The following is a 26,309-nucleotide window of genomic DNA, read 5'->3' on the forward strand; positions in this document are numbered from 1 at the left end:
TAAGTATGTTTTATAAAGTCTGTTTATTATATATTTACAAGTGAAAATGAAGGCAGTTCCTGTATGTTTGCCAGGGAAGGACTTGTTAACTTGGGTAAAGGATGTTACTGAAGTTTGTTTGGGATTGGTTTGACAATCCTCCATTTTAAAAGAATTTAAACTGCAACTGTGGCCTGGGCTATATTTGATTTGGAGGAAGACCTGCTTATGTTTCAGTTTTGAGAGGCTACATAATAGGAGTAGGTTCTAGAAATAAGATACAGTTCTTTAAGTACACTCTTTGGGCTGCTATACTTCAAGCTTACTTTTGACTTAAAGTTTTTTGACTTTTCCACTTTATTTTTAAATCTAAGTATCAGTTGGGGAGGAAAACAGCACACTTTAGTGCTTTTACTTTGTGAAGAATAAGTTAACTCAAGCTGTACTTTCTGGTTTTGTTCCTGATGTTCATATTTTGTGGATTTGTTTTCTTGGTTTTCATTCTTACGTGCATGCAAATAATTTGCTGCCCCGGAAAATAACTTTGACCTTCAGAGAACTGTGACTTTTAAATAATTGTATTCTTGTTCTAAAGAAGCATCTTAAGTATGAGACTGAGTTCTTTAAAATGAACTCTTTTTTTGTTTGTTTGTTTTGCAGCTGGAAATTTTCCTGAAATCTGCTTGTCTTTAAACTTTTTAATTTAATGTTTTCTTGGTGCTTATCAACCAATAGTTATTTGAATATTTAAATTGTTCAAAGCTAGCTGTGGTGGTGCCCAGCTTTAATTCCAGCACTCAGGAGGCAAGAAGTTCGAGGTCAGTCTGGGCTACAGAGTGAGTTTTGGCGGCCTGGATTGTATAGTGAAACACTGTTGCAAAAAACCAAAATGGATAGATAGACAGCATTCTGAAAGCCAGTTGATTTTTGTCTTGTACAAAATTAATGCCATGTTAGGATCTGGCAGCCTGGACTCCAGCCCTGGCCTTATCCTAATATGCTAGGTGGCTTGGATAGATCTCTTAATCCCGGGAATGTTGTTTTTCTCACAGAGACAATGAGATCTCAATCTAGATAGACTTATGTTATTTGATTCTCACATTGTTTTTTTAATTTTATTTTAAAAAGGGTAAAATTAAACAGAACAAAACATATCATAAGAAAACAAGAGACACAGATTTCAAAGTGATTCTCGCATTGTAAAATGGGCTGTTATGGTAATGAAAGGTGACTGTAGCCCTAGGAATCCCTCACCCCTGTTCTGGCCGGCTACATCCTGCTTTTCTCTTTCTTTTCAGTATATGTGAGTCACAGACATACAAGAGGTAGGAAGATGCAGATTTATACATGGAGCAGTATTGATGAACTGCATTAAAACCTTTTAGTGTCAGACTCCTCTCATGTCTGGTTCATTGCCTTTTGCAATATAGCAGTTCTATTTATCTAGCATTTTCAAGAACTGGATCCTTGTGGTTATGAGATTCTTTCTAAAGATAGTTAGCAAAGCCTCTTGCTCTTTTTGTGTTTGACTCTTGAGTTTTGAATCCTGTTTCCTGTTTCCATTAGGAGGTTTGCCACTTGCCAATACGTTTTACTTAACTCCTCAGAATTAAAGCTATTTGACTGGTAATTCCCTATGGGGCACTTTACTTTGATTTTAAGACTCCTGGAGGCCTGAAAAGTCAGCCCGTTCTTTCTTTTATCTTCTACTTTTTAGACAAGAAACAGGACAAAACTATAGAGGATGGTTTGTTAATTGAAGAGTGAGACCTCTGGAATTTGACCAACATCCTTTTTAACCAGATCTTTGAGGCGAGGGGGAAAACCTTGATGCTGAATTTGTGATGTTTGTTTCTATCCTTATGTTGTATACAGTTGTACTTTAAACATAGATTTTGTTTCATCATGCTTTCCCTCTTTTCATTCTTCCTGTCTCCCTATTGTCTGAATGTGTTTATGTTTCTATATATGTATAATGGCTTTCCATGATATGGAGAGGTAGAAAGCAATAGTAATGCCTGTTCTTGAACATTTTTGATTTTTAAAATTATATATAATGTTGTCTCCTCATTTAGAGTTGAACTTTCAAGCCACTGACTAGGAAAAATTCCTGGAAAATTTCTGCAGTTGTGTCTGACTTCACTGCAAAAAAGGTATCCCATGTTTTTAAAAAGCACAATAAAGCATATATGAAATTTAAATATTTTGATAAAACCCGAAAAGTTAAGAACTTTTCTTGCATGGCTAAGTTGGGGCTAACACAGTGGCTATCACATGTGTGTGATAGATAACCTCTGCTCTGTCATGACATTGTAAACCCCCAACAGGGAAGAAGGCCAACAAGGAAGAAGTACCATGGAATTTTTAAGTCAGAAATTTTCTAGTCACTAGAGAAATCTAGTGACTGGACTCAATCTGTCTAAAACCAGATTTGCTAGCTTTTTCTTCCAACTCGTTCTTCCTCTTCTCTGACCAGTGGCACCTCCTACACGCCTAAGAGAAATGCTTACTTTCTTTTATCTATCTAGTCACTGAGATCAGCAGTTCTGTTAGTTTGTTTTTGTTTGGGTTTTTTGGAGACAGGGCAAGGCTGCCCTCGAACTTAGAATCTTATTATTCAGCCTGTGAGTGCTGGGGTTACAGACATGTACCACTGCACCCCACTAATTCTGTCTTTCATGATTTCAGATGTAGCTCCTGTTTTCATTCCTATGGTGCTCCGTAGCCGGCTCCAGTGAGAATGAGCTCCTAAACCTAAGCTCAGTTTTCTTTATAATTTACCCTCAATCTCCTACCTAACCTCTAACTCCTCTACAGTTTGCTTCACATACTTTAAGCTCGTGTCATGGCCCATTCAGTTAGTTGTATATATATCTACACTGCTACATTTTAGGTTCCTTAAAGGAGAACACTAGATCCTATCATATTTATCTTTAAATCTTGATCTCTGATATAGAAACTGGAACATAGAATACATAGAAAGTGGTCATTTAAAACCTCATTCACACAACTTACTATGTGCTAGGTACTTGTAGACCTTGAATGGGCAAAGGACCCTCATGTTCTTGTGACGATTATGTTCTGGCAAGGGTCAAGCAGGCAGTAAACAAATGAACATCTGGCATTAGCTGCTATAAGAGAAATACTGACAAGTGCAGGACTATAATAGGCTAGGGGATTTTGGAAATAATGGAATGGAGATCCTGTAGATCGAGTAATTAGAAAGCCACCAGTGCGGCGGCAGTTGAGCAGTCACCTGAATCAAATGAGGGACAATCCTGTGCAGATGTCCACATTCCATGCAAGAGACACAGCAGGTCAGAGATCCTGAGCCCTGCTTAAAGAAGACTCCAAAGCCTATGTGGCTCAGAGATCTGAGAGACATGAATCATCAAGAAATGGTCAGTGGCTTAGGATGAGTGTTGGGGGATGGGAGTGGAGAGATTGGATTTGTTTCACATGTGGGAAGCCATTAGAGAAAATGCTGTGAGCACACGTGTTTAGGACTGTTGCTGCAGGATAGAAAATAGGTAAGTGTGAAGATTGATTTAGACACCATTGCAGTAGTGTACTGGGTGCTAGAAGTGGAAGAACTTTTTCTAAAAACTTGGATTCTGTTGCTGTTATGGCTTTCTGTGTTTTGGAACTATGGGTCTGACTGCCAATACAGTATTTTTCTCACACAAGCCTTTTGAGTTTCTCCTAGTTATTCTAAGAATGTAAGGTGGAGACAGAATTTATAATTTTGAGAGCCTTCACAATTTAATACTTGAATATTTCTTTTTCAGAGCAAAGTCAAATCATGTATATCCTGCCATGGCTTTTGGGTCAGAAAAGTTGCCAAAAGAAATAGTATAAATTAGTTAGAGGAGGGGGAACAGGTTGTACAAAAAATGAATTAAATATTAGTCCATTGGTAGTGAAAAGATTTGAAGGAAATAGAAAAGGAGATACTGGACATTTGGGTTATGGACAGAAATGAGAATGCTTAGTGGAGAGATATTTTAGGGAGTGGGTAGAATATTCTATTACAAACAGTTGTATGGAATTAGGTCAAAACTGGTGAGGTAGAAATGGTCACTGAGTGTGTTCTTTGAAAATTGATCCCATGCCAGAAGGGAGGGAAGGGAAATAGACAGATCCTGCTTAAGGCCTTCAGTGACATCTATATTTAGAACTGTTTCTGGGGGTTTTGTTGATCCTGCAGGAAGAAACAAATAAAATTTTCCAGCATGATTTAGTCTTTAGGCCTGTACTCTGAAAGTATGGGGATGGATTTTTAGATGTGCATCAGTATTAATATATTTTATTAGTATTAATTATTATTCAGGGTTCACTCTGGGAAAGACTTAATTTTTATCTTTTACTTTATTGTACTTTACTTTACTTTACTTTTGGTACTGGAAATTTAATCCAAACACTTGTATCTAGTCTACCACTGAGCTACACCTCCACCCTTATTTTATATTTTAATGTCTGATAAAGTTTCTAGTTGGGGAATTGGTTTTGTAGGTTTCTGCCAACCAAAGATTACAGCATTTTCCTCTTTTCTGTAACTGGAATCTAATTTCCAAAGATAGAATCTTGGGGCTGATTGGTAACTGCTGCTGTGAGATACTAAGGTGATTGCTTTGGTCTGTATTTTATTTAGCAGACTAGACTCTTCCCTAATGTTTACCTTTCATTTTACCCTATTTCATCAGTGTTTCTTTTCACATTGAGTGGATTGTATCAAAGTACTCATGCTTCTTTTCTAGACTCCAAGGAAGTTTACAATCACAGATACTATCAATATTTTTCATGGTTTTTATGTCTTTGATGACCATCTTTGAAAGCAGGTCGTCCCAGGTTCCTATTCCATAATTTGTTTTCTAAGTTTCAGAGGAGCCTTTTCCTATGGTCATTTCACTTTATTATAAATGAGCCTTGCAGTATGTACTATGGTAGGCCAGAAGGCTAATCTCCAGGGTCAGACTTCAGACCACTTTTACATTTAATTATTTGCCAGGAATTGCAGAGAATGTGTGCTAGGGCTATAGCAGTGAGCAGAGTGCTTGCAAAGAGGTGATGTCCAAGGGAATTTTTGTTTGTTCTCACAGTAACATCTGTTTTCCCAAGGGTGTTGTTCAAACTTTCCATGTGCAAAATGCACAAGGCAAAATCCCCTCATGTTATGGTGGCTCTTTGGACCATCCTTCCATTATTTAATAGGCCAATAATCCGTGATATTCTTATCCAGCAATAAAATAAGATTATGAGCTCAGGAATTGTCTTGTCCCTTTTTCTTACTTTTACACATGTAGCTACATCTGCCCTATATTTTTTCAGTTTCTCTTACTTTTCCTCCTTGTTATCAAAAATTATTTTGATAATTTCAGGAGACACATTCCAAACTAGTTGCAAAACCAGAATTTTTTTTACATGCATTGTCATTTGTTCCAGTCAGTTCTTAAAATAAGCATTATTAGTCTCTTTTTTCACTGAGGTACCCAAAATTTGGAGGTGTTGACTTTCTCAGCATCCCACACCAGGGAGGAAAGTTCTTCCATATAGGTTCAGTCAGTTTAGAAACTTCCTGCTGTAACAAGTGCTTGTCCTGGATACATAATTTCTTGGTGGATACAGTGGCATAGATTCCAAAAGCATAAGACACTTGGAATAAAACAGGTCGCTTGTCTGATACTAAGGTTTATATGTTATATCCCATCTAGAAGACACATGCGCTTACCCTGTCTACCCCGATAGCTATTGCCTCTCACTGCTTCCCTGTGAATTGTAGAAAGTATACCTAGCTCGGTCCACACTGACTGCTCTCCTGTAACTTCCGAGGTGTGCCGTGGGCCCTGTATACCACTAGTCTGGAAAACCTTTCACCAGAAACTTTAGTCCTATGTCTCCAATTAAAGATCACTGACCGGGCTAATTTTATTCTTTTTCTTTCTGTTTCTACCTAGTTTTCTCCCCCTACCCACCTCCTTTTTCCTTTTTTTTTTTTTTTTTTTTTGGATTCTGAACCATCACATATAATCTGGGCTTAGAGCCTGGTCTGAGATCATTTTCTTTCCTGGGGACCTTCACTGTGCCATTCTCTTTTTAGGTTACCTCCTAGTCTTCTGAAGGCTCCTCTGTTTAACCTCTTCCCTCTCCTTTTTCCAGGAACATTGTGAGGAAGATACCTTTGTGGCAGATTCAGGCCTAGATTGTTCCTTACCTCTTCTCAGTTTAGCTAACTGACCTGGTGACCTTATCTGCTTTCCCCTCTTCCTTTTATTGTTTGTTTGTTTGTTTGTTTTTTACCATTTTAGGTCTCATAACCTAAATACTAGCCTAAGCCCTAGGAATTGTAATGAAACCTAGATTCACCCTAGATGTCGTCTAAATTTAGCAACTCCAGCAATTTACCTTTTAAGTTACCCTAAGCATTTTAAGATACTTTTTAAAATGGAGAGAGGGCAAAACAATACAGAGATGCAATAAATAATAGTTTTTAAGAGTTAGTGTTTACTTGTAGTACTAAAGAAAATTTAAGTAATATGTCTTGCTTGTGGGTATGTTAGATGATAATGATAAATGATATTCCTTGAATGCTTCCCCTCAAAGTTCACATATTGGAAGCTTAATCCCCACATTCGTATGTTGATGATATTTGGAGGTTGAACCTTTGGGAGTAATTAGGATTAGATGTGATCACAACAGTGAAGACTCCAGATGGCCTTAGTATTGTTATAAGGAAAAAAGAGAAACAGCACAAGGGTGCACACCTGTAATCCTAGCACTCTGGGCAGCTAAGGCAGGAGGATTACATGTTGGAGCCCAGTCTGAGCAATTTAGCAACTTAGGAGGGCCTATCACAAAATAAAAAATAAAGGGCTGATGATGTACTTCAGTGCAGAAGGACCTGGGCTCTATCCCCAGTACCATATAAAGAAATAAAGGAGTGAAGTGATGCAAGCTAGGTCACTAGCCGTGTCTCACCGTGGGCTGCTCTTGATGATGCAGCAGCTGCACAGCAGATACAGACACCTGTGGGAGACAATTTGAGTGACTCCCCTTGAATGCAGGACAATTGCTACGACTTTGAGACATATTTGCTTACACTGATATGTACAGAGCTGACTATATTATTTTTTTCACTTCACTTGGCTCTAAGCATTGCAAATAAAACTAGTAGAGATACTAGTATATAATCTCTAAAGCCATCATACAATCTCCTGTTTCCTTGCATAGTGCACTCTATCAAATATATGAGCACAGTGGGGGGTTGAGCCAGGCAGCTCCAAAAATGTTACCAGGGTATGAGCTCCAAGATAAAGAGGCTATGACTCCTCAGGGCATAAAAGTTTACATATCAAAAACTAAAACAACAGCCTCCAAAAATAATTTAGTTGCTACCTTAATTGAATTATACAAATTGATCCTTCTGCATATCATTAGCCCTGCATATCATTAACCCTGCAAATATACTTTTCTTGCTACCTGGCCAGCAAGTTCAAATTACTCACATAGTTTTGGCCATCCGCACTGTCACTCATCCTTGAGCCACTCTCTTCTTCACAAGGTAATAAATTCTGAGTGAGGCCTTAAATTAGGGTCTCTGTCTGCACTTCCTCACGGGGATTGGACTCAGGACCTTGGCTGCCCTTAATTTTGAAAATGTCTTGATGTCTTTACTCTCGCCATGGGTTGCATTGGAGGTAGATAAAAACTAACTCACTAGAATTCCAATAACAACTCAGTGGAATTATAAATATAACTTTTTGGATTGTGAGAAAGACTAAAAAAGAGATTATAATCCTTGAGTTACCATACTCAGTATTTGGGATTATAACAGACACCATGCTCTTGGACATCCCAGCTTCTAAAACTATCATCCAAATAAGCTTCGGAGTTTATGAGACCTCAGGTATTCTGTTATAACCAAAAAAAAAAAAAAAAAAGACTAAAACAATAAAGAGAAAAAACTTACTAAATCAGCAGAGGTAAATAATGGTTTGTATTCTTGATGTTTTTCTTTTTGTGCTGTTAAAAGAATCTATGTATATTTTTAAATGGGGTTTTTTTTTGTCTTCTATTTTATAACACCTCAGGATAATCTCTTCCCCCTTCTAAATAGAGTATGATTGTCTGATCATACTCTGACTTAAGTATCAATACATCCCACCAGCCTGTCAGTGTATGACAGTTGTGACTACTGGAAAATTATCCTTGATTGAGATCCTTACACCTATGTATTAATTGAGTAACTCTGGCCAAGATGCTTTACTGTAGTAGTATTGTTTCCCACTTCCAAAATAAGAATGATGAAAACAGTTCCTATGTCAGTGCTCTTATGAGAATCAAATAGAAAATACAAATTGAGCATTTCACAGAGTATTTTGCATGCTGCTGGTTGCCTAGCCTGCCCTATTCTGGCCCATCCCCTCTTAGGAAATGACTTCTCTGGTCTTCCTGGTTCTTAGCCCACATATCTTGGCTTTTCCTTTGGATATTCTTTTCCATCTCACATACAAATCTCATTATTGCCTATAAATCTCATTACTTCTGTTGCTGCTGTGGACCTAAACACTGTTACCTCTTATCATACCTTGATGAGCAATAGAACCCCTCTACAGGTCTCTCTGTTTCTCTTCTTTCTTTTCTTGAGCCACTTATCTTGTTGTACCCCAAAAATGAGCCCCCAAAATGGTGTCCAAAATGTCTTCTTTTTTTTTTCTTTTTTCCGGTACGAGGGATCAGGGATCAAACTCACGACCACCTGCTTGCCAGGCAGGTGCTTATGCCGCTGAGCTAAATCCCCAGCCCCAAGACGTCTTCTTCAAAGAAAAAGGAGCGCTTTTATTTATCCTGGCACCAGCGACACAGCGCAGTTTGCAAAGCTGTGTAACTCGCTTAAAATTTTGACAGACTTTTATAGAAAGGACAATTACAAAGTAAATGATTTATGAGTGTGGATCAGGAATGAGGAAGACCTTTGTTTCCTTTTGCTTGAGGTCAGAGAAGATTACCAGGAGTTTACAGCCCTTTGTCAGCTAATTTCAGCACTTAATTTTTAGATAACCTCTGTCCTTTGCAGAGGGGAACAATGGTTAACATATCAATCAGGTCACCCAGGAAGATGGCATATACAGAGCAGTATGTCGGAGCTACAGTTATTTTATAACAATGTGGTTGGTGCCCCTGGGTGTCCGGTTGTAGAAAATAGTTGGGTTTGCAAAGGGAATGAACAGGTATTTTAGTCATATAACTTGGGCATTGGCAAACATAACACAGGATGACGAAGCTCTTTTTGTTAATGTACAGCAATCTTAGCAGACTAAATGTGTCTTTTTTGTTTTGTATATGTGCTTCTATATAGCACTTTCTGGAAGACTTTTGGATTTAGCTCTTAATTATCTCAAGAAGATCGTATTGATATTTTCATTGCTATCTTAATAATATAACCTTTTTAAAAAATGTTATGTTACAGTCTGTAAGTGACTTAAAATTTTTAATTTTTAAAATGCATTTGTATCAGTGTAGCCCTGGGGGTTAAACCCATAGCCTTTGCACTGACTGAGCTATATCCACAGACCTTTTTAAATTTATTTTGAGACAATGTCTCACTAAATCACTCAGACTGGGCTTGGCGATCCTCCAACCTCAACCTCTTACAGGGCTAGGATTGCAAGCCTGAGTCACCACCCAAGTTGAAAACAATGTATTTCTAAAAGGTTGATAGGAAGAATTTTGTAATGTGTTCTCTTTTCTTTGCAAATTACCCAACAGTGGATCATTTCCTGAACTTAAACAACTATTACATTATATCATGGGATTTTTAGAGTGCTTAGGGGAAAAAAATCTAAGCCACTAACTTTTTATGAAACACTAATTGAAAAGTCTAGACACTTGGCTTTTGTGGTGAGTCTTTCATTGACTAACTGGCCCGGCTAGTCTTTAAACTTTAATATCTTAATTTCTCCTCCTGTAAAATGAGATAATAATATATGCCTAATAGGAATGTGGTTAAAATACTACCCAAAAGGTAGGATTTCTTTGATTTGGATTTTAGAAAGTCAGCCATTATACATGTATAGATCCATTTCTGGGCTGGGAGCATGATGTATCTCCTTTTCCTGATTCTCAAACTCTTGAGTTCAAATTTCCTAAGAGAAATTTTGATTTCTCTGTTCTACAGCATTTACCCATACCCTTTCATTTGTTTAACTAGCCTTTCCTTGGACTGTTATTTGCTGAAGTCCTGAATTTGAAGGCCTGGGTTTTCATGGTCTCCCTCCTGGAGCAGCAAGTAGTACCAAGGCTCTGATAGATGGGGTACCGTAAAGAGCCATCCAAAAAGCACAGGGGAAATGAGGTAGAAAGATGGCACTACTCATAGTTCCACCTCTCCCAGGGTCTAGAGGCCTAACTGGATGAATGGAGCCATCTCAGCAAATGATTTAGATTAAAATGGAAATGCAGAAAGGATATGGGGAAAAGAGATAGCACCAGAGTAAATTAATTCTGACGATAAATGACAGGGATTGTAGGACAAACAATTATGGAGAAAAATAGGGAAAGATTATCAGAGGGAACCAGAGGTAGAGCTCCTAGGAACAGAATTGTGTCGTAATTCTGGCAGCATAGGCACCATGGTAAAGCTCACTGGGAATAAGAGATGAGTGGGGTTTGACTCTCTTTAAGAACTTCTAACAGAGTAGGTGAGGTGTTATCTTCACTGGTAGTGATAATGACAATCTGCCTAATTAAACTATGGACAGCCATCTATATCCTTGGGTTTTATATCTGGCTTCAGCCAACCTTAGACCAAATAGATCTTGAAAACAAAGTTATGTTTGTACTGAACTCATACAGACTTTATTTTTTGCCCTTACAGTGTAACAACTATTTACATAGCATTTACATTGTCTTTGGTATTCTAAGTCATCCAGAGATGATGTCAAATAAGTGGGAGGATATGTGGATAGTATATGCACATGATGTACCATCTTATACAAGAGACTTGAGCATCTGTGGATTTGGACCCCAGAGAGATCCTGAAACTCACCCCCCATGTACACCAGCAGACAGTTATTTCATACAGTCAAAGTTGTGAAGTGATTGATATGATGACCTGGTTCTGCCCACTTAGGGACTCTTCTAGGAGGCTTGAGATAGACGAATGAGGTTATAGCAAGCAGAATAATGAGGGAGATCCGGAAAAAAAGATTAATAGGCAAATGCGATAGGTCTAAGATTGAATTTACAGAAAATGAATTACTCCTTTTGCTGAGGGCCATGGGATTTTCCTGTCTCTGATAAGACAGAAGAAATGGCTCAGAGTCATGAAAAGAGTTTGCAGAGTTTGGATTTAGGAGTTGATGAGTAGTTGTCATAATCCAGAGAAATGAGATAGTAGTGAGGAATTAAAAGGTAAATAAGTTGAAGAATTTCTTTGGAATTAACTTAGACTTCAGAATGTGAAAAATGGGGTTGGGGAGATTGTGCAGAGGGTTATAAAGAAAGTAAAACAAAAGAACGAGGTTAAGAGTATGAGCTGCTTTAGTCAGTTATCTCTCTAGACAAAGTGTCTGCAGCAGGCTGTGGTGTAGGAGAAAGCAGAGCATGAGCAGAGACGAGGCAGAAGGAGCCTAGCACACAGGTCCCACCTAGGACAGTGCGGATTTTGCAAGGGATGATCAGAGAGCACTGACAGCTTTCACAGACATCTAAAGGATGATAAGGAGGGAAGGGGGAGGCTAGCATAGGGCCTCAAACTTTGGGATAGAATTTGTGGCTAATTCAAAGTACAATTGATAGCCATTGGAGGATTTTAAAGACATACTGTGTTTAACTGTTTTAATAAAGATGATTTTGGTTTTTCTGTTCAGAGTGGACTGTTTGGAGTCGTTATTGTCTGTTCATGCTACTGTAACAGAATTCCATAATCTTCTGGCTTATAAACATATGCATTTATTTCTTATAGTTCTCGAGGCTAGAGATTATATGATCATGGTGTCAGATGATCAGTGTGTGGTAGGGCTTCCTTGCTTGTTCTTTGTACTTGTACCCTAGCATAGTGGAATGAGGCTACCTCATTCTCTTGTATCACTTTTATAAGGGCACTGATCCATTGTGTGGGGCTCTGCCCTAATAATCTAATCAGTGGATATGAATATGAATTTGGGGTCCCACAGATACTCAAACCATGGCAGAAGATGAGTGACATTAAGGACAACAGGAGAAAAGAAGCCTGTGGTAGAAGGGCAGATGAGATAGAGAGTTGAGAAATAAGTGACATCAAAAAGACTGTCTAAATAAATGGAGTGTGGTAATAGAACATATAATTGACCTCAGACTATAAATAATAATGAAAAATGGACACATTTAATTTAGGCTATCTATGTGATGCTATTAAGGTTTCTCAGTGGTTTAAAAACTAATATTATTATCCAAATGTCTGTAAAGTTCTGGTCATCGTGAAATATGATGTTAAACACAAACTTAATAAAAAATTTAAGTGGTTCTTGAAATATAACAAATGTAACATAGGCACTCAAAAATTGGGATTTCTTATACAGTGTGAAGCAAATTTTGTCTGAATATTTCTGTCTCGTATAATATATTTACTTTTCTGTCTACACTCTCTGAACCTCAGTTTTCCCAGTTATAAAACAAGGATTATAGCTATTATGCTTTGCTGGGTTGTTTCAAGAACTAAATGGAGCAGAGCTTGGATGTAGGAGAAATTTAGCCAAGTAGTTCCTACTGTTAATATTATAACCCGAAAAATACCTCAGTAGAAAAAAAGGTTTTCCATAGTGTGGTGGTTGGCTCTAAATAAAATTATTTCGTTTTTTTTTAACTTTTTTTCTTAAAGATTGGAAAAATCATAAGGAATGTGGTATTTTAATACTCATTCTTGATTGTTCATAGTCTCTCCATTTATTTCAAACCTGCTTTTCTCTTAAGAAGGCAATATCATTGTGACAGTAAACTTGTCAACTTGATTGACTTGGGAGCCACCCAGGGAACTGGTGGGATACACTTCTGGGGTCGTCTAGGGTGGGTTATGGAGGGTGACCTTGGGTACTATATCTGTCCCCTTTCCACTTTCTTTCTTCACTGGTCCAACTGTGCTTCGTTTCTCAGCCACCATAAACTAAGCAGCATCTTGACTATTCCCTTCCATCATGATGTTTCTGCCTTGAAGCCTACTGATCATGGGTTGAACCCCTTGAAACCACAAGCCAAATTAAACCTTTCCTCTGATTTGTGGGTGTTGATTTGTGTCCCAGCAGTAGAAAAGCTGATTGATGAGGAAGCAAATATTCAAGAAAATTAATTAAGATGATGGTCAAGTAAACAAGTTTTTGTCTGAGTAGAATTAGCATCTAAAGATAAAGCTCAGTGATAAGTTCTTCATGTTTCACGTGCTGGGGTCATTAATCAGGGACTTGAAATACCTATAGCCTCTACCCAGGTACTTGGGTTTCCTTGCTTGTGGATTATGGTAGCCTGTGCTTTCCCTTGTTTTTTGCCTCTAATTAAACTCTTTAATATTAGAGTTTTGAAGGAAATGAAGTAATTTTATTTAGAACCAAGTACTGCACCGACAATTTTGTTTCTGTTAAGGTATTTCTTCGGGAGTTCTATTAAATAGTAGCCAAGATTTATACATGTCTTCCCACTATGAATTAGTTGAAAGAAACAACTTGTGAGATAAAAACACTCTACTATTTTTCTCTGTACTTTCCAGTATATTTTTTTATTTTATCATTTTTCCTTTAAAATTTGAGACCATTGTACCACATGCCAAAAACATTATAGTGCTTTTCAAGTCTATTTTGCATAGAAGGTAATCATGTTCATAGCCTTCCCTCCTTTTCAAATAAAGGATGTTAAAAAGTCTAATGAGAGGCTCAGTGGTAGAGAACATTCCCAGCGTTTGAAAGCCCTGAGATAAATCTCCAGAATCACCAGCAAAACAAAAAAAATTTTTAAAAGTCACCTGTACTGGATATAACACACGATTTTTGCCAAGTCAGTAATAATCGGCTATAAAATATTAATCATCTTTGTATTCATATTCCCTTATAATCAGATTTAACAGATACGTTTGCCTTTTCTCAGAATAACGTAGTCATGGATCTTGTGCTCAGATATTTGGGAAAAACGTAACATTACCAAATGACAATGGTAATCATGAGATGGTAGTCATTGCAAAATGCAAGCTGTGGGAAGCAGACTTAAACACAAGAGAAGAGTAACCCATCCAAGAAGGGCGTTGGGATTTTAAGAATTAGACCATGTATCTTCTTGTTGATATATTGTTTAATCTCTATTAAGATAATATGTCATTAGCATTCCTTCTAAGGTTCTTTTTCAGGTTTTTTTTTTTTCTTTTGTTCTTATTTTTGGGTTTGGTTTTGTTTTGTACCAAGGATCGAACTCATGACCTCATGCTTGCCAGGCAGGTGCTTATGCCGCTAAGCTAAATCCCCAGGCCTGTTTTGTTTTTTGAAACAGGATCTTACTATCTAGTTCAGGCTGTGAAGCTCTGGCAGGGCTAAAACAGCAGTCTTTCTGCCTCAGCCTCCTTAGTGCTGGGGTTCCAGGGTTGTGCCCTCACACCTGGCTCTTTTTGTTCTTTTGAATATGTCTTGAACTTTTAAACTTTCAAGTAACTAAGCATCTACATGTGAAATTCTTTAAGAAAATAAATGCCCAGAGAGCATAAAATTCTTTGAAATACCGTTTTTTCTCTGCTTTTTAAATAGTTGCAGCAGAAAATCCTTGTCTAATATAATATGTTGTTGGTATTTAAATGTCATTTCAAAAAGATTTAGTAAATACTAAAGATCAGAAAATTCTTACAAATTCCTACTTCTAATTTGTCACCTTATTGTTACCATTGACAAATTCACATGGGTAACTTCATTTGACTTTTTGACTTCAAGTCAAATAGTAACTGTTTGAACCTTTAATATTTTTATTTAAATTTTTAAAAAAGAATTTTTCGGGGCTGGGGATTTAGCCTCAGCGGCATAAGCACCTGCCTTGCAAGCAGGCAGTCGTGAGTTCGATCCCCGGTACCAATAAAAAGGAAAATGACTTTGTCTTTTCTCATAATACTGTACTTTTTCTATATACGTTATTCTCAGATAATAAATCATTTCCTTGGTACTCACATGTAACCGGCTTGAGCTGTGGAAACAGTTACACAGTTGCATGAGAGAGTTCCCGAGGAGGGGCGCATTCAGTGAATCTTAAAGTAATCCAACCAAGTAATTTTAAGATAGTAATGTTTACTGGAACCAGTAATTTTTTTAAAAGAAAGATGATCATTATATCTCGCACTCTACAGTTCACTTTAGTATTTCTTTTTTAGTAACCCTGAGAAAGACATTTAAACTAGCATTTCTCTTTAGTGTTGCCCCTCATTGAATTTTTCAATTATATTATACTTTTCATTACACTTGAAATTAGAGGCATATACCTCTCCACGGCAGCTTTATGCTAAATTCTGCAGAAGTGACACATAGTTTCACTAAAAAAAGAATCAAAAATTGTAGCAAATATTCCTGACTTCATTACTAAAGTATAGAGAGGAAAAAAAAGTACCCACATTTTGTTGATAAAACCCAGTCTCCAGATTTTACAGATATGAAGGAAATGCTATACTTGTATAAGTTGTCCTTTTAATTAATTTTACCATTACAGATATGAAGGAAATGCTATACTTGTATAAGTTTTAATTAATTTTACCACACAAGTAACATATCACTTTATTTTAAAATAAAAAGTATGAATGAAGCACTCACCACTGGCTATCACATATCAATGGATGTGTTCATCTTGTATAAAAATACAATTGTAGGACAACTCAGTATTCTCTGAGGAAAGCTTGTCTATTGTTTCTGTTTTCCTTGTTTATCTGATGGGGGTTCCCTCAGGAGAAGGAAAACTTTTTATTAGAATCATTAGTAGAAACGATTTCTAATTCCTACTTATGTTTGTACATAAGGATTAGTCACAAGCTGTCTACCAGATAGCTACCATTTGAAGCTATTATGTGGTAGGAATTTTTCATACCTTATTTCTAGTGCTGTTATCTCTATTTTACTGACTAGGAAGTTGGGACTCAGGAAGTACTTACTATACTGTAAATAGTGTGTTCTGAGGCCACAGTGATGGGGCAGTGGTGTGGGGGTTAGATTCATCAGATAGGTTCTTTTCTTGGCATCAGGTTGTTTCAGAGGATCAATTACTGCTATATACAAGTATAATCATTTGATGTCTTTGACTTATGGATGTTTTAAATTCTCATTCTAACATCATTCTATGGGCATCTTCTCTTTTCTGACAGAGAATATACTAAAGATGTCATCACAGGTACAGAGTGGGCTCTGAATACTCAGAATGGACTCTGTCTATAATGTCAACTCAGATATAAGGCCTTATGAAGCATAATTAATAAAAGTGTAGTGCAATTTCAACTCTCTTGGACAGTTAATGTTTTTTAGAAAAGCACAGCACATTATTCTCCAAATCTTCATCTTGATCTAAATATTAATTGTAACATTCCTGTTTCAAGCTCTTGAGTAGTTTTTTGGGCTTTTTTTTTTGCATCATTGAAAACTTGAAATGAGGGGGCTGGGGATTTAGCTCAGCGACATAAGCACCTGCCTTGAAAGCAGGCAGTCGTGAGTTCGATCCCCGGTACCAATAAAAAGGAAAAAGACAAAAAAAAAAAAAAAAAAAAGAAAGAAAAAAGAAAAAGAAAACTTGAAATGAACCTGAGGAATTTCTTGACTGAGAATCTGCCCTGTTTTTCCCTTTTTCTAGGTCTATTATTAGCAGAAGATTTTTCTGCATAGTTGGCACGCTGTACCTGTATCGGTGTATTACAATGTATGTTACTACACTCCCAGTACCTGGTATGCATTTCAACTGTTCTCCGAAGGTAAACTATTCCTCACTGTAATTTCCCTTTTTGTTTGTTTCTTGTCCTGCTCTGGGGTCCTCTAACAAAGGTTGAAGATGGAAATTTCTTTAGGATACAGTGAGATGCCCCTTCCCTTGTCTGGAAGTCACTAAGCACTGGAGCCAGCAGCAGGCACTGCTAGAATTTCCATCTCTGACCATACTCCCCACTGGGGAAGGAAGTATACAGCCTCCGGAATGTGCTGGGGTGTTTAGGCTTTGAATGTGGGGTAGCTCTTTGATTTTCTCCCAGACTTTTAAAACATCATCCATTCATGTGTCACAGATCTAGAAGCTTTCGTCTGCTTTTTTTCTCTTGTAAATAGAAAGCTCCATTTCAAATGATATTCTTTCCTTTCTTCTTCTTTCTGTTATTCTCTACAGCAGAGTAAGCAAGAGAAAATAAGCGTCCCTCCTAGCAGTCCTCCACCAATTCAGATAAAGCCACTTGTTCTGAAGGTACATGTGGCCATAGATCTATTATCTTGTTTAATAGCATAGTTGTGTTTTAAAATGAACTTAGTCCCTTTCTTATTGTCTCCACCTTTCCTTTATATTCATGGAACCTTCTTTGCCCCCTCACCTTTATCTTGGAGGAATTTTTAACTTATAGAGATCATTGGAATTTTATGAAATAGGAGAAGATATAATTTTTTAGATGTTTACATGCTTTAAAATTCTTCAATGCAGTAAGAAAAAGAAGCGGCTAATTTTCTTTCTTTTTTTTAATTTTAGTGAAAGAAAATAAGGGCTTCTGTGATGTGTTGCAGATCATTTCTCTGCCCTGCCTCTGTGTGGCAGATACTTTCATCTCTTTGCCCTTCTGTTCCTTCCAGAAAAGGCAATCTCTGGGAGAAAAGCTTTGGAAAAGGAGGTGAAAATTCCCTCTGGATTTTTATGATGGCATCCTTATGATATGAGATTTTGAATCGTGTTAGTTTTTGTACTGTTGCATCCCTTCCTTTCTAGACTTACATATGTGCCTATAGAGGTGGCTAGGGAGGTTTTTTTGGTTGTTGTTTTTGTTCTTTCATTTTTTGCTGCATACCACTTCCTGAACTCTGGAGAACTTTCATAGAAAAATGAATGTTCCCAGTTTTCCACTCCTCTGTCAGCAGTCCTACCTTCCTGAATTTCTTTATTCCTGTTTCCAAAGTCCTTCCCAAAAGCCAACTTTCCCATCATTGTAATCCTCCGCAAAAGCTGTCCAGCACCCACTACAAGCTCCTTTCCCAGGTTATATAAAACACCTTGCTTTTAGTGAGAATCCAGTGATGTAGACCCTTACTGGAAATGAGCGTAATTAACAGCATACTCGCAGTACTAAAGGACAGTTTAGGTTATCGGCCTATGTGTATTTTATTTTTTGAAAAGAGCCTGGGCATTGGAAAATTTCCCTGCAGAAGGGTAGATGCGGATTTTGAGTAAGCACACACTGAAAATCGATCAAACACCAAGGAGCCACACTATGTAACATATCCCTCTCTACTCTTAGCCTTGTGTCTTGGTGAGGATATTTGAAGCTCCACCCAGTTGCTGGCAAGCCCAGATAGGGCCAGGATTACTTAATAGTCCTCTTGAGAGTCATCTAGCCACAGGCCCATAGCTAAGAATAGCTTGCAAGTTTTCTAGGTAAAGGCGAATAGGAATTATGCACAGAGGCTAAACTTGGAGCATATTACTTTATCATGTTGCCAAAAATGCCAGCTAAGACCATGGTATTTGTCACAGACTTCTGAAAACTAAATTAAAAATAAATAGTAGGAAGTAAAATATTAGCGTACTTTAGCAAAAAGTGGTAGTTAAAACCTTAAATGTTGTCACATCTGTTATAAGAATAAAAGACTTTAGAGAATTCAGAATATAGATTTTTATCCTGAAAAGATTCAAATTTATGTCAAAGTAGAGACTAGTATAAAATAATTTCTTTCACCCAGCACCTAGAATCATAATTATCAAGATTGAGTACATTTGAGTCATCTCTTTTTCTTCTTACTTTTTGGTCTCAGACCTTCATCACTATACACTTTATTATAGATAAAAACTGTGGACATGTTCTTGTAGAACCATAACACCATTGGTGTTCAACAAAATTAATAGTAATTCTTTGGTTTTAGCAATTAATCCATTTGTAGAATTTTTTGATTATCTTAAATACCAGCCATATTCAGGATTGGACTTACCTGTCTTCTTCTTTCTGGTATTGGTTAACTTGTTCCTCTCTTCTCTGTATCTCCTCTGAATAGAAAGTTAGCTCTGGAAACTTTACTACATTCATTTGGAAAGAATACTTCATAGGTAGAACAGAAAGACCTGTGAATCTACATAGAAGAGTTAAAAAAACTTTGAAACTTAAAGACAATTCCAGCTTACAAAATTCAAAGACTTGCATTCTGCAGGGGGCACCAGTGTCAGAAGAGAGAGAAGGGTGACGCAAGAGACCCCTCAGCTACCAGCCGCCTCCTTCAGAGTCACATCTCAGCATTGAAATGGAACCTTATTACAAATAAAATGATCCTGTGGTAGAAAAAGAAGATAGCTGAACGCCATTACTGCAGATCTTCACTAACCTCTCTCTAACCATTACACAGAAAAGGAAATTCTTAGCCCTAGAAAAATATAAACTATTTAATAGTAGAAAGATTTCTGAGATCAAGTTTAAAATGGGTTTATACATTACTGAGTGTCAGTAATGCATTAGCTGGGTAGCAGATACATTGGGCAAGTCATTTAACTCCAAGCATTAGTCCTTTATTGTTGAGACAGGGTTTTGTCATTTGTAAGGTACTATATAGAAAGAAATAAGAAGGTGGTATTTCTGTGATGCCTCAACCCCTAGCTCTTTATCATTTGGTGAGAACTGATTTAATAACTTGAATAAAGTACCTATTTTAGGCACTAGAATAGAAGGAGGGAGCAAGGTCGATAAATCCCTATCTTTGTAGGAAGCACCTTAAAATTCATGTGATTCAGATTTGTACCTTATATAAATAATTTTTTCAAAATACTATAAGCCCTCAAATTAAGTGATAGGTCCTCAGGAAAGAAAGAGAGAGATTTGAACAGTATTCTAGAGATCAAATGACTACAGTTAATAGAGTTGATGTAGAGAGTGAAAAAAAGGGAAAGAGTTTAATGAGAGGGCTTTACCGCTGAAATAATTATGAGAGGGAGAAACATGGAGTTCATAATCTTGGATTAAACACGTGAAGTGTAAGATACTTGTGAGATTGATGTCCATGATAGTTAGCAATGTAATGTAATTGCTGTCTGAAATTGAGATGGAAATCAGGATCAGATAATAAATATTCACAATTTATCTTTTTTGGATGATAGTTAAGCTGTGGATATGAATAAAAAAGCCCAGAGAAAGGATGTAGAAAATATGATGCTTCCAAAATTTTGTTTGTGATTTGAGGTATCAGTGAAGTCAGTTGATACACTTTCACACTCACTCATCACTAAACCTTTAAGCTGAGCTTTAAACATATGACTGTTTAATATCATGTGACTCAAATTGGATTCCACTATCACATCAATCACCATGCTGGTACATTTAATACTTCCACTCACACCAGTGCTCAAAATGCACAGTTTAGAAGAAAAATGCTCCGAGTATTCAATATCAATAATGAAAATCAATGTTATTGTTCATTCATTTGATGGCAGTATACTTTACAAAATAGTAGTTGTTTGAGAAATAATGATCATGTAAGATGATTAAGTTAGGAGGAAGAACAGACCTATCAGGTATTTCTGAGATAATGATGAGCCACTAAGAAGTGGATAGGGAGGTAGGTATGTTCACGTCTTGCATCTGTCTTGTGTTGCAGAGGATATGTGTGCCAGGCTTACACTGGAAGTTGCCAAATGCTTAATAACTTGACTGGCCTGTGCTAACCTCAGTACAAATTTTCTCCAAGAAGCATGTGTTCTATTCCTGAAACCTTAAAAAAAAAAAAAAAAAGGAAAACATTTAATTTCTGGTCCTCAGAGATACAGCGTAATGCTAATTAAGAGAAAAAATAACTTGCTGTCTTCAGCTCTCATTGTAGTTATTGGTGAGTTAATCTAATAGTGACTAAGCATTAATATGAGATACACATTGGTTCTCTTTATGATACCCATGATGACCTTAGGTTTGAAAGCCTTTAAAAAGAGATTATGCTACAGTAGGAGGCACTAAGATGGCTGATACATTTATTGGAGTCAAAGTTTTCAGTGAATCGATCCCTAGAACTTGAAGGACACTTTTTTTTTAAAAATGCACATCCCATTTTTGAACAAGGGTCCAGTTTGGGTGGCATCTGAGGCTGATCACTAGGTGGAACAATAAAATAATAACAGCAGCAAAGAGACCTTCATATTTTTCTTTGCCACTGTCACCTTGTCCTAGTGCTCAGATTTGAAAGATCATAGCTCTTCCTTCGATCTACTGCCAGGCTGTGACATAGTAATCACAGGCTGTTGCAGTTCCCTTTCCCAGCACAAGTTCAGTCTTACATGGCAAAAGACTTTGCTCATTTTTAGCTCTTTCATGCTTTCTCAGGTAGCTGCTAGAGTATTCCAAGAACTCTCCAGGTTGACAAATTTTGGTCATCTAATTACTCCTGCTAACCTTATTATGACTTCAGAATATGGCTGATCCCATTACTAAAATACTTTCACGTGGTCTTTTGAATTGTGTGGAGCTTAAATTATCAGTGCTTGTTTCTACCTAATCTTCTGCCTGCCTCCGGTTACTTACTGTCAGTATAGTTTTTCTTTCTGTTTGTTTTTACAGACACTTCTAGAAAAGCTGCCCTGTGTGAGTGTAGTGGTAAATTTTGAACATATATAAACATATAAGATAAGTGCCTCCCAGTCTTGCCAGTGGACATCATGAGCCACGTGCAAGCCAACACCCCCTAGCTTGCTCCATCCTCCCTGGATGGACAGGAGGAGGCCAGTTGCCATGGAAGCACAGAACACAGCAGCTCTGTTTGCACACAAGGGAAGCACTGTCTTGAGTCAAACCTTGGAAAGCTAAGTAACAATTTGCTAAGTAGAAATGGAGAGAGGCAAAGTTTTCTAGGTAAAGGAAAAAAAGAGAGAGGAATTCAGGGAATAAAATGGTAGGTGTGCTCAGGAATGTGGTCCTATGGGCCAGCTGGCCAAAGAGAAAGCCAGACAGGCAGGCTGTGGGCAGATTTTACCTTCTTTAAGGAATCTGAACTTGGTAAAGAGGCCAGAGAAAGCCAGGAGAAGTTTTTAACAGGAAACATTATGAGAGGACCATTTGGAAACATTTGTTTCCAGTGATATACATGATGAGGTAGAGGGAAAGTAGAGAGATGGAGGTGAATTTTTAGTGGTGCTAAATTATGTGACCCCCCTTGCCTGATATAATTCTGAATGTTTTATTTTTAATTCTCACAACACTGAGTGGGAAGAAACTTGATTCAGAGATAAGTGATCTGCTTAATCTCTTACAAATACTAACGGACAGGCAAGAAGTTTTGCCAAGTCTGTGTTCTTAGTACTTCTCATGAGGGACATAGGTTATGCTTTCACAGACTGTCTGAATTAAAAATGAGGGAGGCCTGTATCAGAGCAGGGAGGGCTGTGTTTAGGAGACACTGGGAAAGTATAAAAATTTTCCAAATGTTGATGGTCGGCTAGTGTGAAGAAGTCTCCAGGTTTAGCTTTTACTGAGGAATTCCAAACAACCTCATCAGAAGTACCAGTGTGTGAGTACACATGAATCCTTCTTCATGTTGCCAGTGTAGGTAGGTGGGTTCTAGAGCTGCCTAGACATGCAGGCCCCAGTGGTTTCCATTCAGGAACCATGCTGTTCTGCGTGCAAATTCCCACTGATAGCTATTTGTTCATTTCCTCTCCAGTGTAAAGATCTGCCACAGGGGCTGGGGATTTAGCTCAGTGGCATAAGCGCCTGCCTTGCAAGCAGGCATTCATGAGTTCGATCCCTGGTACCGATAAAAAAAAAGATCTGCCACTGAGCTGTGTTCCCAGCCCCCATTGGCCATGTTTTAGACCATTTAAGCATCACAGTGACTATGATAATATTGAATTATAATAAGGTCCCAAAAGCTTTTAAAAGTAATGAATAGGACTCTTTCAAGAAAACATCAATTTACAAATGTAATAGAAAAAAATCCACCATTTTGCAAATTTCATAGTAATAATTTAAAAATCATAATTTACAATGATCTATAGATGATGGTAAAGCCAGTGGGTAAACGGTTGTGCGTCCTAATATTTTTAAATCACAAATTGCTTGTCAGTTATAAAAGGACAGAGGGATGTATTTAGGGAGAATAATCTGCCTGATATTCTCATAATCAAGTGAATAAACCAGTAGCAGGCTGATTACATCAAGTATTTCTTGAAGTCACCGAGAAAAAAAAGACATCTCTATAATATTTCTGCCAACAACTTTTAACCTGAGTTTAAACAGAAGGTAAAAATCAATAAAACCACCCTGGAGGAGTGTTCTGTAAAGAAATTAGACTGAACCCCTCAAAAATATAAGTATCAATTGGCGGGAGGCAAGACTGAGAAACTACAGTAGATGAAGAAGAAATTTGGGCTTGTCCAGTAGCCGCAGTGTGTATCTCTGATCAATCAGAATGTGGAGTGGGGGAATCTTGAGTGTGTTTTAGGAGAGAATGTCCATGGTTTTGTATTTAGGGCAGGGTGTTACTGTGTGTTTAGCTTACTCTCATGTGACCCAGGGAAAAAAGTAAGGGAAGAAAAAGCAGATGTGGCAAATTGCTGATACTTAATGAACCAGGTCCTCATCTACCAATTAGATACTGCTCATTTACCAAAATGATTGTTATCAGTATTTTACCATTCTTCAGATGTAGAAAGTTTCTAAATAAAAGCTGGGAAAAAATTTTGCAAGTTCACTTAATAACCAAGTAGGTTTAAGGAGACCCTCAAAATTTACAGCAAGTATCATTTTTCTCCTCTCCTCCCCTCTCCTCTCCTCCACTCCCCTCTCCTCCCCTCCCCTCCCCTCCCCTCCCCTCCTCTCCTCCTCCTCTCCTCTCCTCCCCTCCCCTCCCCTCCCCTCCCCTCCCCTTCCCTCTCCTCTCCTCTCTTCTCCTCCCTCCCCTCCCCTCCCCTCCTCTCTTCTCCTTTCCTCCCCTCCCTTCCCCTCTCCTCTCCTCTCCTTTCTCTCCTCCTTTCTTTTCCTTTTTAAGGCAAGGTCTCACTGTGTAGTTCAGGCTGCCCTTTAGTTCACTATGTAACCTAGATTGGCCTTGAACTTGGAGCAATTCTCTTGCCTGTGCTTCCCAAGTGCTGGAATTACAAGCATGCACCACCATGCACAGTAAAACAAATACTTTTAAAAGAGAACTTTTAAATGCCTAAAATACTAGATTTTTTTATTTTTAAATTTTGTGTTTGTTTGTTTTTTGTTGTTCCAGGGATTGAACTAGGATCTCCCCTCTCATACAGTATGAGGATTATGTAGTGTACCACTACACCTGGCTGAAATACTGTTTTTGTTTTTGTTTTTTAATGTGATAAATAAGGATATGGGTAATGAAAATCCATAGCTGACCTAAAGATTTTAGGAAGCATCTTGATAATCTCCTTATTAAAGGCCATGAAAAAATTAAAAATTCTTGCTAAAAGAGAAGTTAGTATTTTATTGCAGATAATTGCTTAGAGAGACATCCCCTTAATAAAAAAACTGCTCGATATAGGAATTGATGAGAACATTTGAGAATAGAAACATGTAGAGAAGCAAATCCCTCATAGCCAAGTACAGGAAAGATTCTTTTAAAAAGTTGTATATAAGAGTTGAAGAAGAGTGCGTAGTGAAATCTCTCTGCTGCTCATCGGCTGTGGATGACCACATCTTTCCAGGAGTGGACTGCTTACCAGGTGGAGGAAGAATTCAGAGAAGTCTCATCCCACAGAGCTCCGTATTTAAGGAGACTCATTCCACTTCCACCACGTGTTATTTAAGCATTGAATTCTCAATTAAGAACTAGCCTAACCTAACTTGATAATGATCCCTTAAATTTATAAAACTATTTTAGTGATCACTTTTGCAAATATATTTTTTGGATGTGAGAGAAAAATGAGAAAGTCTTTTCCTTGCCATTTTGCAAATGAGAAAACTGAAACCAGAATGAGTAAAATGATTTGTCCAGAATCACCAACGCGGTTACCCCCAAAATAGGAGCTTGATATTAGATTTGTGCCATTGCTCTTCCTACAAAAGTGAACATGGATGTGATAGCACAATATGAGCCAAGGAGAGTTAAAGTCTAAGTAAGGGGTCAGGGATATAGCTCAGCAACACAACACCTGCCTGGCAAGTGCAAGGTCCTGAGTTTAATTCCTGGTACCAAAAAAAAAGTAAAACTAAGAACACCCTTAAGAAGACAAAAGAACAAAAAAATGGCAAAATTGATTCAGTTTTACTACAACAACAACAAAAGGAGATCTTGTTCCCTATCTGTGGACTTCCCTTTTATTTCAAAAGGTGTTTGCAACAATAGCAGTACTTTTCAATTATCTAAAAAAGAACATTGGCTCAAAGCTAAGATGTTTGGATTCTAATCCCAAGTCATGGTGTGAGACCCATGTGTTGGTCAGTAGCCTCTCCATGTACTTCCTTCTCTCCAGTGTGGACATCAGAACATCATTACTAAACACCTGGCAGGCTTGAGAGACTAAAATGAGATAATTGGCGATAAAACTCTGTTAAAAGATTAGAGTCACAATGCAAACAAAAGATTGTTTTGTTCTGTAAAACTATCCTACCACTCCTGGTTTTTCTACACTTACCTAGTTTACTCTTACTTACAACTAGGTAAGAGTAAAGTAAGGCAGGAGAAATTAAAAGGACCAACTTTGAGCTACTGGGAAGCTTGCTCCCTGCTGTTATGAAATTTAAAGCATTATCACACTTTCAAACCCATTACCTTCCCAATGGGGGCTTCAGGATCAAACCAAAGGATATTTCTGTCAAGTGTATTAATTCTGAAGTATGGTTTAGGATGACTGTGGGAAATGCTACTTCAGCTGTTTAAGGACTTAGTCCTTTGCTGGCTTCAAGTGCAGGGAGATTGCAGGGTGTTTTGCTCAGTTCCTAAGAGGAGGCTGCTTACAATATGGACTGACAAGGATCTCACCAGTCTTCTTTCTGTCTCTGCTGCTTGATTTCTTTAGCAGGTTTGATCTTTGGTCTGGATATTTAAGAAGCAGCTTTACTTTCCTGATAAATGTATCCCTTGAGTGAAGGAATTTGTTAAGGGGCATTAGACAATTTGCAGTGGCTGGAATGTGCATTGGTAGTATACTTTTACTTCTTGAAGTACCTGCTAATGGAAAAGTTACAATAT

The 26,309-nt window shown here is 37.6% G+C and overlaps 1 protein-coding gene across 6 annotated transcripts in view; it reads left to right on the plus strand.

The window, feature by feature from the left end:
* Sgms1 (sphingomyelin synthase 1) overlaps positions 1-26,309 on the plus strand; it is a 279,814-nt gene that overhangs the window by 242,173 nt on the left and 11,332 nt on the right. For all 6 annotated transcript variants that reach the window (XM_013156809.3, XM_003473559.4, XM_013156811.3 and 3 more), the window contains one exon: positions 16,804-16,921. In XM_013156809.3, coding sequence (XP_013012263.1) covers positions 16,804-16,921 — 118 coding nt within the window. The remainder of the gene's footprint in view (positions 1-16,803; positions 16,922-26,309) is intronic.

This window comes from Cavia porcellus, unplaced genomic scaffold (assembly GCF_034190915.1).
Source record: "Cavia porcellus strain 051 isolate PalLab524CR breed Dunkin Hartley unplaced genomic scaffold, mCavPor4.1 scaffold_28, whole genome shotgun sequence".
Lineage (NCBI taxonomy): Eukaryota > Metazoa > Chordata > Mammalia > Rodentia > Caviidae > Cavia > Cavia porcellus.